The sequence below is a fragment of the Beta vulgaris genome, chromosome 2 (assembly GCF_026745355.1).
Source record: "Beta vulgaris subsp. vulgaris cultivar EL10 chromosome 2, EL10.2, whole genome shotgun sequence".
NCBI lineage: Eukaryota > Viridiplantae > Streptophyta > Magnoliopsida > Caryophyllales > Amaranthaceae > Beta > Beta vulgaris.
The window spans coordinates 9,554,510-9,567,469 of NC_079203.1; the positions used below are offsets into that span (position 1 = coordinate 9,554,510).

Below are 12,960 nucleotides of genomic sequence, written 5' to 3' on the forward strand. Positions count from 1 at the left end.
TTGAAAATTTACATTGCTTCAGTTAGACTTGTTTCTTTTATCAGCTAGTCTATATAGTGCTTCAGTTAAACATGTTTGTTTTTCAGCTAGTCAATATAGTGCTTCAGATAGACTTGTTCGTTTTTCAACTAGTATATAAAGTGCTTCAGATAGACTTGTTCGTTTTTCAGCTAGTATATAAAGTGCTTCAGATAGACTTGTTCGTTTTTCAGCTAGTCTATATAGTGCTTCAGATAGACTTGTTTGTTTTTCAGATAGACTTGTCCGTTTGTCAGCTAGTCTATATAGTGCTTCAGATAGACTTATTTAGTTTTCAGTTAGACTTATTTAGTTGTCAGCTAGACTTCTTTATTTTTCAGTTGGTCTTCTTACTACTTCATTTAGTATAATGACTCTTTATTTCATTGTTTTCCAATTAGACTAAAAATATTCAGTTAAAATTTACATTGTTTCAGTTACACTACTTCATTTTTCAGTTACACTACTTCATTTTTCAGTTACATCTTTATTTTTTTTAAAAAAGTAAAGAAAAAAAATAAAAAACAACAAAAGAAAGGTAGAAATGTCTAAATGAAACAAAACAAAATCAACTGAAAGAATATAAGAAGCAACTAAAATAATACTAGAATCAACTGAAACAATACAAGAATCAACTGAAGGAATATAAATATCAACTGAAAACAACATCAACTAAAAGAATACAAGTAGCAACTGAAAGAATACTATAATCAACTGAAAGAATATAAATATCAACTGAAAAACAACAACAACTGAAAACATGTGTATAAAAACAAAAACTGAAACACAAACCCTAAAAACATGAAATAAATACTCTGATAAACTGAAACATTCAAAAATAGAAAAAAAAATATCTAAACTACTCTAAGAACTTGAAATCTACCTTGGATCATAATCACCATTTTTCTCTTTCTTCTTCCCAGCAGTAGACAGTGCCAAAATTTTTCCTGAAGATGCGAGACTCTTCACCTTCTTCGACTTCGGGCTACATTACAATTACAACAACAAAAACGCTCAAATTTTGAAAACAAAAAAAAATTTGCAGCAAAAATCAAACGAAATTATACCTAGAATCATCATCTCTAATCCTCTTCACCATATTTGCGATGCAAACGTAATGAATTACGAACAAAAAAACACGCTAAGTTTCAACAGCAGAGAAGCAGAAAAATTCTAGAAATAATTAGTAAATAATATATCGGTTTCTTTGAAATGAAGAAGAATCAGTTTTGAAACTAGCGAGAATCAAGTAGAAATCCAAAAAACAGTTTCAAAATCGAAAAAAGATAATGACCTAATAACCGTTATATGTTTTTTCTAAAAATAAACAAAACTGCTGATCAACAAAACAAATATGAAAAAAAAAGAAAGCCCGCGCGTTTTTGATGGCTAAGCCCGTCCGACGGAAGGTATTGGGTCAGACGGTCTGACCCAATACTTTCACATCTTTAAATACATGGGAAATTAAAATTCCTAGAAAGTAGGTATATGTGCTGTTGTTTGGTTGACAAAAACATGAGAAATAGAACTTCCTATAAAGTTCTATTTCCTACACAATGGAGGAAATAACTTACTTAAACCCCCTAGGTAAGTGAAAATTCCCATAAGAAATAGAATTTCCCATGTTCAACCAAAGAAAAAAATATACTTCCTATAAAATAGAATTTCATAGACAATGCAAATTCAAGGGAAGCTAAGTTTCCCAACTTTAACCAAACGATCCCTAAGATTTAATCTCGTCTGCGTCAGTAACGTTCCGTCGCAATTGGAAAACAGAAAGAAAAGGAAAACACACAACTTTCTCTATCCGCCATTTTATCCTGTGAAGCGTTGTGCTGTATTGGCAGAACCCCAACATTTTGTAGCAATACACTTCATTCCTCCACAGTCCAGAGTCGACCTCCTAAAAGTGGCCACTGATGAGCTTAAGTTTTGCTGTTGAAATTGGCTTCCTCCATAGAAACTCCAGTTTTCCGGGTTCCTTCAACGTCAAACCAAATGTTAAGAACAGAAGCTCAAAATTCTCAGTTTTTGCGCACTTTCCCAATACAAAGGTATCACCTCCTTCTCTCATTTTTTTTCTCTCTCTCCTCTCCAATTATAATCATTCATTGTTGTTGTGTATGTTTGTTTTGAATAATGGGCAGTCCAATGAAGAATTGTTGGTGGTAGTGGGTGGTGGTGCTGCTGGAATTTATGGTGCAATTTGGGCTAAAACTGTTGCACCCAACCTCAATGTTATTGTCATTGAAAAAGGACAACCACTATCTAAGGTACCCTCACACTTTTTAGTTTTTATTCTTTGTGGCGCGGTTTGGTTGGACGGAAAACATTTTCTAATGGAAAAATTCAATTGTAGATTGGTTTTTCTTTGTTTGGTTTCTTGCATGAATAGTTAGAGAGAAAAGAAAAATGAAATGGAAGGCCACTGACTAGAACGAAGTAACGAGATATGTAAGAAATATGGAGAAAAATATGGCATTCCCTCCTTTGGAAAGGAAAATGTTTTCTATCCTTTGGAGAAGTTTTTTTCCACTATGTGAAAAGCTAGTTTCCATCTTTACAATCCAAACAAAGGAGATTGAGAAATTTTTCCTTTTAAATGTTTTTGGTTCAACCAAACACTCTAGTATTACATTGCCTTTTGCAAGTTAATGGGTCGTGAAAGTTGGCTTGGTTAACTACTGAATTTCAGGGTTTTGTATAGATTCTACATATATTTGCTTCTGTAACTCATTGAACTCCAAAAGACTCATTGAACTCCAAAAAATATAGGAGATACCATAGCAGAAAGGAGTTATGTTTGAAATTTCAGGGGGAATTTCTTATCCGAATATAATTAGTAATCTAAAATTCAATCGTCAAACTTTTCTATGAAATATGTTTTTCAAGGGTACTATATCCTTACCGTTTTGAAACTAAGGTCAGAGTTGATAATTTTTTGATCCTCTTGAGTAGATAAATTTTCCTTTTTATGGGATGAGGCTTTGAGAGGAGTGTAAAATTTTCACTGAAATAGTCTTTTCTATTTGTAGGCATGAGAAAATTCTGATTGTCCCCTTCTATTTTCAAGTAATTGAAATCTTCTAAGCAGTATTTGCTTGGTAGACTGTTCTATTAGCTTTAATTAGCAACATCATAGATCTTTGAGGTTAGGTGTTCACCACTAGTAATTATGGAAGTGGCAAGGTAGATAAGAAAATAAATCATTGTTTTTAGTTTCGATAGCTACTGCATAGTACTACCTCAAACGCTAATATTCTCTCAAGTACTTTGCCCAAGTTTGGTATATATCGAATTAGTGTTGTTTTCTTTACGTCAAAACACTAAAAGATACTGCAAGAGATATCACTAAACCCATCCTATTGCAATAAAATTTAATGCTTACATGGTAATATTCTTAACAGCCTGTTTTCATTGTTTAATCTTTTTTGTTTTTTGATTTCTGAACTTCTTTTGCTGATGTTAATATGTGGCATGGCAGGTAAAAGTTTCTGGAGGGGGTAGATGCAATGTAACTAATGGGCATTGCCCTGACAATGCGGTAAGTGTAGCCAAAAAGCTTAATATGGCAGCCTATATGTGTATATCTCATTTGCATCTTTACCCAATAATATATTGATATTCAGTAAAGATTGGCTAGTAGGTCTTAACATAAATAAATATAGTTTGTACTAGTCATCCTTAAAATTCTAAAATTTTGAGATTTCACTTGAATTGTATTTATTTACACTACCATCCTAATTAAGCTAAAATTCAGCAGGTGGCAGGGAATTTTAAAAGGGAAATTCTCAATGGTAACCCTGAAATCTGACTTGTTCTCTTTGATAGTCAAACTTAGGGTGCGTTCTGTTCAACTTAAAAAATTAAGTTTCAGGTCCAATAAGTTCAGATAAGTTCAGATAAGTTCAGATAAGTTCAGATAAGTTGCAATAAGGTCTAATAAGGGCAATAAGTTCCAATAAGGTCTAATAAGGTCCAATAAGTTCCAATCAGGCTGCAATAAGAGTTCCAATCAGGTCTAATAAGATCCAATAAGTTCCAATCAGGTCTAATAAGGTCCAATAAGGTCCAAATAGTCAATGTTTAATAAACATTTGTATTATTGCCCATTATTTTGTTATTCATAATTTCATATCACTATTAGCTGATTATGTTATTATTAGAATTTTAATTAAAGTACCACAATGATTATATAGTGTTATACTTGTATTAGTGTCTACTATTTTATTATTTATTTGTATTATGTCTATTATTTTATTATTTATTTATATTATGTCTATTATTTTATTATTTATTTATATTATGTCTATTATTTTATTATTCATATTACTATTAGCTGATTATGTTATTATTAGAATTTTTTATTAAAGTACCACAATGTATATTATTATACTTGTATTATTGTCTATTATTTGATTATTCATATTGCTATTAAATAATATTATAATCATGGTCAAATAATTAAGGTTAACAATAATAATAATAATTATTATAATTACAATATTTTGCAATAATACTTATAATTACATTATTTTATTATTTATTTGTATTATGTCTATTATTTTATTATTTATTTGTATTATGTCTATTGTTTTATTATTCATATTAAAATTGTTGCTTTTCTACTAGTGTTTTATAAAATCAAAACAAGACTATTAGATATATTAGTGGTGAAAGTTATGTACAGGCAAATATATAAATAGTAAATTTTTTTGTTAAATTAATTATCATAAGAGATAATTAATAATCATTATTTTTTAAAGGACGAATTATAATAATTATTACTCCATAAAAAATTTTGAGGGGAGATATTTACGTTAGTGGTAATATTTATGTTATTAACGATCAATTTTTTTGTCTAATAAGGTTAAATAAGTTTCAATCAAGTCCAATAAGGTCTAATAAGTTTCAATCAGGTCCAATAAGGTCTAATAAGTTTCAATCAGGGTCAATAAGGTCTAATAAGTTTCAATAAGGTCAATAAGTTCCAATAAGGTCCAATAAGTTTCAATCAGGTCCAATAAGTTGAATCAGGTCCAATCAGGTTTAATAAGTTCCAATAAGTTCAGTTCAGGTTCAATAAGTTCAATTCAGATAAGGTCCAATAAGTTCAGGGCCAATAAGTTGAATAGAACGCACCCTTAGGGTGCGTTCTGTTCAACTTAAAAAATTAAGTTTCAGGTCCAATAAGTTCAGATAAGTTCAGATAAGTTGCAATAAGGTCTAATAAGGGCAATAAGTTCCAATAAGGTCTAATAAGGTCCAATAAGTTCCAATCAGGTGCAATAAGTTCCAATCAGGTGCAATAAGTTCCAATCAGGTGCAATAAGTTCCAATCAGGTCTAATAAGGTCCAATAAGTTCCAATCAGGTCTAATAAGGTCCAATAAAGTTCAAATAGTCAATGTTTAATAAACATTTGTATTATTGTCCATTATTTTGTTATTCATAATTTCATATCACTATCAGCTGATTATGTTATTATTAGAATTTTAATTAAAGTACCACAATAATTATATAGTATTATACTTGTATTAGTGTCTATTATTTTATTATTTTTTTGTATTATGTCTATTATTTTATTATTTATTTATATCATGTTTATTATATTATTATTCATATTACTATTAGCTGATTATGTTATTATTAGAATTTTTTATTAAAGTACCACAATGTAAATTATTATACTTGTATTATTGTCTATTATTTGATTATTCATATTGCTATTAAATAATATTATAATCATGGTCAAATAATTAAGGTTAACAATAATAATAATTATTATAATTACAATATTTTGCAATAATACTTATAATTACATTATTTTATTATTTATTTGTATTATGTCTATTATTTTATTATTTATTTGTATTATGTCTATTATTTTATTATTCATATTAAAATTTTTGCTTTTAAACTAGTGTTTTATAAAATCAAAACAAGACTATTAGATATATTAGTGGTGAAAGTTATGTATAGGCAAATATATAAATAGTAAATTTTTTTGTTAAATTAATTATCATAAGAGATAATTAATAATCATTATTTTTTAAAGGACGGATTATAATAATTATTACTCCATAAAAAATTTTGAGGGGTAGTATTTACGTTAGTGGTAATATTTATGTTATTAATGATCATTTTTTTTGTCTAATAAGGTCAAATAAGTTTCAATCAGGTCCAATAAGGTCTAATAAGTTTCAATCAGGTCCAATAAGGTCTAATAAGTTTCAATTAGGGCCAATAAGGTCTAATAAGTTTCAATAAGGTCAATAAGTTCCAATAAGGTCTAATAAGTTTCAATCAGGTTCAATCAGGTCCAATAAGTTGAATCAAGTCCAATCAGGTTTAATAAGTTCCAATAAGTTCAGTTCAGGTTCAATAAGTTCAGTTCAGATAAGGTCCAATAAGTTCAGGGCCAATAAGTTGAATAGAACGCACCCTTAATTTTAGTTTTTAATTCTCAATGGTAAACTCGAGTTTATGGTTATACTTGAGAAAGTGGTATTAATAGCAATTTTGTTGCTATAAAGAGTGGGTAGAAAGGTTGTTTACAAACTAATAGGTTCTTTGTACTAGAATAACATAAGTTCCCCTTACAAAGAACTCATTTTCCTTTTGTCTCTCGTTGAAAACTTATTTTATGCTTGTATCTATAAAGAGATGAATGATAATATATTTTATAAAGGGAAGTTATGTCTATCTAGACACAAAAATACCTTTTTACTGTGAAAACAACCCTTTTAGCAATTGTGTATAACAAAAATTGTTAATGATGCCACTTTCTCAAGTATAATCATAAATACGAGGTTACTATTGAGAACTGGAATTAAGTTTTTGCTACCGATGAGAAAAAACCAGAACTATGGGTTACCATTAAGAATTTCCCATTTAAAAATATGTGTCATGTTGCCACATAGCCTATGTATACATTTACATCACCATCAGAATTAAGCAAATAACTTGTTCCTCATTAATGGGACATACCTCGAATCTTTATAGGGGTTCATTTCAGCATTCAGAACTATTATTGTTCTTGCAGATCATGGCAGAACATTACCCTAGGGGAAATAAAGAATTGAAGGGATCCTTCTTTAGCATGCACAGCCCACTTGATACAATGTCTTGGTTTACTGATCGTGGAATCAAACTCAAGGTCAGATATAGTTTCTAAACCCTTCAGTTTTTCTCTTTTGTTTCTTATCACAAGAGTAACGTATTGTTAACTTGTGGTTTTCTCTGCGTATATGTGGTGCTAATTATCTATCTTCCTACTGCCGTCAGACTGAAAGTGATGGCCGGGTATTCCCTGTCAGTAATAGCTCATCTTCAATAATTGATTGCCTTATGACTGAAGCAAGGAAAAAAAGAGGTATGTAATTGGCTTGTTTGTCAACTTACCTTATGCTAAATATCATTGCATATCGTTCTTGTATTACATGGTATGAATTTGTCAATTTATCGTCTTATGTAAAAGAAATTTGAACCTATGTGGTAATACTAGTTTTGAGAGTAGGTGCCTGCATCAGTGCATTGTATGTGGCCTTAGAATTCACCAGGGGGGGCATTTTTTTTTTTTGAGGGAAGAAATCACCAGCTTGTATATTCTGCTTCAGTTGTCTTAGTTTCTCATAGCTATGGTTTTAGAGAGTGTGTATGTATACGTATCTTCACCCCCATCTCCCACTCCTATTTACAGGTTTAATGAAAGCTTGAGGAGCTGAGCTAAAATCATATCATGGAATAATGTTTGCTGATACCTCTGAATTATTCTTTTAAGCTCTTCTTTGACTTGCCATGAGGTTTGAGGCTCTAAAACTGGGAATATGATTGTATGGATTATCTATTTGCAGGGACTGTATGGGATACAAAATAATGGTTCTTCCCTTCATTTATATTTCATCAAAGATTCTTCATGTTGTTTCATAGCCTGAAAGCATCCTTCTCCATAGTCTTGAATCTGAATGTTAATGTTAATAGTATTAGTCTGCATAGTTTTGAATGTTTTACTCTATGCAGTTTCGTTGCAAACAGGGAAAACTGTGAGTAGTGCATCTAGCAGTGCTGCTGGGAAGTTTGTTCTCAAGATTGAAATGCGTACTTCTCCTTCCACTGACCTTGTTGAAGCTGATTATCTGTTAATTGCTACCGGAAGCAGCAAGCAGGTTATTTGAGCATTAATATTGTTTCATCACTTCATGAAATTATTAGAATGATGAAGTGTTACATAATTTTTTCACAGGGCTATGGTCTTGCAGGTCAGCTTGGCCATTCGATTATAGATCCAGTCCCTAGTCTTTTCACCTTCAAGATCAAAGACGCCAACTTGCCCGAACTATCGGGGGTATGACAATTCCACCATCCTCATTTTTGATACTCAACCGTTTTCAGCCTACTTGTTTTGGCTTTGTCGTATTAGATCTTCTTGTGTTTTAGTGATCCTGTTATATGCTACATTCGCTGACATTCTCTGTATTCTAGTACATAACAAATCTTTTCCTACATTACTGCTATACAGATGAGATATCAGATCCAAACCCTATAGATGTTAGGAAGGCGATTTACCAACAAAAAAAAGGACCTTTTAAGTAGGCGTCTCATCTGGAAAACAAAGTTATTAAGGAGCTGCTCGATATTAATCAAATTTCACACTGATAATCTAGGAGGTCGAAGAAGATAACTTTGTCTTTGTCTTTATCTTTGGGCACTTTGCCACCTTTTAATACCTTATGTCAAATAAGTTAGCCCAAAGACTGCTTGGATGTCATTCTATGGGAGACACGGCTGAAAATGTAGAGTCTCACCGCCTTTCAGATAAAGCTGCTCCCAGCAGCGAGAACTCTGATAGGGTAACTCGATTCTATTTAGTAAGGACTACAGCCGAAGGCAGTCTGTAAATTCCCCTCACCCACCCGCCCACCACTGAGACACGGCCTAGACTCCTACAAGGAATGGTTGGCAGTTGGTATTTGGTATGATGCTGGCTTTTTCTTGGCCTTCTTTGTGCAAGCAAATTCTGTTGTCCTTAAAGTATGTGTATGTCCTCGTGCAGTCTTGAAATCCATGTTAGAAGAGTATCATGTCCAGTTGTCCACTATGTGCACTTGGGCCGCTCACAGATGGGAGAACACATTGAGTAGCACCCTCTTACATTCTTTTACTTTGAGGAGTTGTTCTCTGTTTTGTTACATTTCTCTCTAATATTGTTTCTTTTGCTATGTAGTAAACGTCTCTTATTACATGTTGAACAAACCTTCTTTCTTTGTCTACAGTCTTCTTTATAATTTCAGCAAATTAGTACTACCTGCATGGGGTACTTATGATCACAATTGACCAACATACGATCTTTTTCTTCTGGGGGTCACTGTAACTAGACTTATGTCTCTATTCGGCTATTGCTGAAAGCTGAATTCAGTTTAAGATTAATTAAAATTACAGTTTTGTTTTTCTGGTAGTTGCTAGTAGCCTAGTACTATACCTTGTCTGGTTTTTCGTGGTTTCAAATTATATCGTCTCTGTAATAACTTCATATACAATTATATGACACATATATGCTAGACCAGATGATGTTTATCATTTGGGTCGATATTCCATCGTGTATGCTGTGCTAAGCACTTGATGAGAAGATAGAGGTCTTAACTTGTAAATGTATTTTCATGCACAACAGATTTTTGTGTTTGTCTTTCTTTTGGCTGTATAGGTTACCTTCTCCAAGGTGAAAGCTAAATTGAGACTGAAAAATGGTGGAAAAATTATACCACAGCTTACACAGGCATGACAGTTATATCTTTATGTCCTTTAATATTCTTATTGTACACATTGATTCACTCTTCTTGTTGGTAGTAGGTTGGACCAATGCTAGTCACTCACTGGGGTCTTAGTGGTCCTGTGGTTCTTCGGCTGTCTGCGTGGTCAGCTCGTGATCTTTACAGCTCAGGCTACAAAGGTAACAGTAATTTTGAACATTCTGTTTGTGCACTTTAAGTACTTTGTCTTTCTATGACTTGATCCTGTTTATTCAGGGACACTTATTTTGGATTTTGCGCCTGATCTTCATAAAGAGGAAGTGAAGTCAATCCTCTTAAACCAGAAGAAGAGTTTTGCAGTAATCAACTTCCCTGTGTAGAGCTTTGTTAGGGTAGCCATTTTCTGCTGTTGTGAACTTTGATTAATGTTGAATCTGCAATGATTTATCCTCTTTACCCTGTCAAAAGTTGGATGTGTGGGAGAGGGGTACTTGCTTCGGAGAAGAAAAGAAATCAAAATTTGACTAAGGGTACTTTGTGCCGAAAAGAACCATCTCCGTCTCAACCCATGCTTGGATATCCCAGACTTGTCACAATTTCTTGATATTCTTATAGAAGTATTTTGTTTCATGTCATTGAGAATCTTATCCCTCCTTTATCCATCTTCAAAAGCTTTTTTTCATGGATTATAGGCATCTAAGGAAGCAGTGATCACTTTGGATTTTACCTTTTCTTTTCTATTTGCTGTATACTGGTGATGACTCACAACGTTGACGGATGTTTCTTTTCGTTTTATTAACTTTGCATTTTCCATGAGCTCAGCTTCATTGTTCCGTTGACATGCTAACTTATTACAGAAGCAAAAGGTGGTCAATTCAAGTCCTTTAGAATTCAACCTTGTCAAGAGATTTTGGAAATATTTGCTTAAGCGTGAGGTAGTCAGTGGCTACTTGGCATTACCATTATCTACATTGATATTGTTCAAGTTCTAACATGTAAATTACTTAAATGCAATGCAGGGTTTAGCTGAAGATATCTCATGGGCTTCCATTTCTACTGATGCATTAATTTCTGTTGCCTCCCTGCTGAAACAGTGTCCATTTGAAGTGACAGGAAAGGTATGAGTACCCGTCAATTGATTTCTTTTCTTTTATGGGATGTCACATGTCAGATCTGACACTTGTTTTCTGCTTAAGGGCCAATTCAAAGATGAATTTGTCACTGCTGGAGGTGTTCCCTTGTCTGAGGTATACTCCTTCCCTCTCTGTTCCATCCATTGTATTCTCCTTCCCTCTCTTTTATGCCATCCTTATGTGCACTACTTTTTTTTGAAGATTTCATTGAAAACGATGGAGAGCAAAATATTGTCAAACTTGTTTTTTGCAGGAGAGGTAATCCCTTGTGCTTTTTAGTATTGTTCTCAGTTTAGGCTCAAATACAGAGTTGCCATTATGGCATGCACTCTAAAAGGCACTGTTATCGACTTATCGTCAGATCTGCAATTTCACGGCTTAATGCATTTTCTCAAGTGGCTTCTTGAAGTAGATCTGGCCAATTTTGTTTCAACCTTACTGTACTTACTAGAAGAGCGCTGCTGTGTTTTGCTCTTGTTTTGTTTTGCATGTGAGAAAAACTATCCCCGAGTTAGTAGCCTACTACCTTAGGTGATTATCAGGTGGTGCCTAGGAAAGGTAAGGTACATATGCAGGTCTGATTTCTGTAGTTATGGAGATCATTTTCTCTACACCACAGAAATGTAGAAAACAATTTACTCACACTTGTTTGGTCCATATCTGTTTGAGACAAATGGAACTGTCTTTTGACTTTTGAGGTTTGAGACATTGAAATAGGGAGAAGAGACACTATATAACTTATAATTCCTTTGCTTTGCAGATATTGAACATCGATGGGATAACTGGCGGGTTCAATTTTCAGGTACCTCTCCTCCAAATGCTGATATTTTCCTCATACTTTTTGTTCTGGGTCATATTATCCAATAATGTCCCTATAATTTACCTGATAATAGATTAAAAAAATAAAATTTAATTTTAACCCCTCCAATCCATACTATATGACCGTTTACAAACTTTTTCTCATTCCATATTTGTTTTTTAAAACCTCTAGATGGTATTAAAATGTGTACGAGTGAGACCTTTAGTATTACCCTTTTTGAGTTGTTTAGTACCATTGAACCAACTGGATGACTTGTATATGTAAATGACCATAGTGGCAATGTGGCATTGCGCCCTTGATACGTTAATAAGCTCTGCTATATCACACCTCTATAGTTTGGTGCAGGCTTGGTTGTTTATAGATTGATTAACAACTTTTGCAGAATGCATGGACGGGTGGATACATTGCTGGCACTAGTATTGGTAACTTAGCAAGAGATAGAGCCCTTATGGTGGAGAGATTCCCATGAAATCACTCCAAATGGCTTTCTGCAGCTGATGCTACAACTGCCGAACCTGATGAACTAAGTATGTCGATGCTTACTAGGATGCCCAAGAATGGATACTTGAAATTTTTGGTCTTTCAACCTAATTTGCGTTGGCCACAAAGTTAAAGAATAGACAGCATGTAATTTTGTTGAGGTAAAAGATCGTATAGAAAGAGGGAAAAATATATGGGAAGAACCAACCAACCGTGGTGACTGGTGACAGAGTTTGATCTTTTTTTGGGGAGGGGGGGGGGGGGGGGAGTGGGCTGTGGCCTCCCTCATAGTTTACAAGATGATGGAAGAAGTTTTCTAGCACTGTTACTCCAAAACATTGTTGCCAAGTTTTAGTTTCGACACATTAAAAGCTATACCTTGTTTAGATTACATATTTGCAACATTTTCATATGTAGGATTGCTTTATCATGATATAGAAGTTGTACCAAGCCATTTCAACTTTAAAACCACTTTAATTTTTTTTCAAGATAGTTTGGTTGTGCTTGGGTCACATTTTTATAAAAGGTGACATAAGCCCCATCAAGAGTGGTGACTCACATGACATGTTGCTATATGATAAAATAATTTAATAATTTTTTATCAATTTAGATGATAATTGCTACATAAAGATATATATCCTCAAAAGTCTTGTTATTACATGTAAGTGGTACCAATTATTTTACTAGGCAATCCAAATAAATTTCAGACTTGCTAAACCACCCAAATATGAAGAGAAAACTTGTTATGCCATGCAAGTGGG

At 33.0% G+C, this 12,960-nt stretch overlaps 1 protein-coding gene across 3 annotated transcripts; it reads left to right on the forward strand.

Annotated features, from left to right (window-relative positions):
• Positions 1 to 1,733: 1,733 nt before the first annotated feature.
• LOC104887411 (hypothetical protein) lies at positions 1,734 to 12,690 on the forward strand. Of its 3 annotated transcripts, none has more exons than XM_048638278.2 (16): positions 1,737 to 2,072; positions 2,166 to 2,291; positions 3,503 to 3,562; positions 7,063 to 7,176; positions 7,305 to 7,392; positions 8,055 to 8,185; positions 8,263 to 8,364; positions 9,721 to 9,792; positions 9,867 to 9,966; positions 10,043 to 10,125; positions 10,624 to 10,701; positions 10,786 to 10,884; positions 10,963 to 11,013; positions 11,101 to 11,157; positions 11,660 to 11,701; positions 12,102 to 12,690. In XM_048638278.2, exons 1-16 carry the CDS (start codon positions 1,938 to 1,940, stop codon positions 12,186 to 12,188), a joined length of 1,425 nt encoding a protein of 474 aa, XP_048494235.1. In that variant the 5' UTR covers positions 1,737 to 1,937; the 3' UTR covers positions 12,189 to 12,690. The 3 variants fall into 3 exon arrangements, with proteins under 3 accessions (XP_048494236.1, XP_048494235.1, XP_010670332.2); XM_010672030.4 differs by having other exon boundaries at positions 1,739 to 2,072; positions 8,040 to 8,185; XM_048638279.2 differs by lacking the exon at positions 11,101 to 11,157 and having other exon boundaries at positions 1,734 to 2,072; positions 8,040 to 8,185.
• Positions 12,691 to 12,960: the final 270 nt, after the last annotated feature.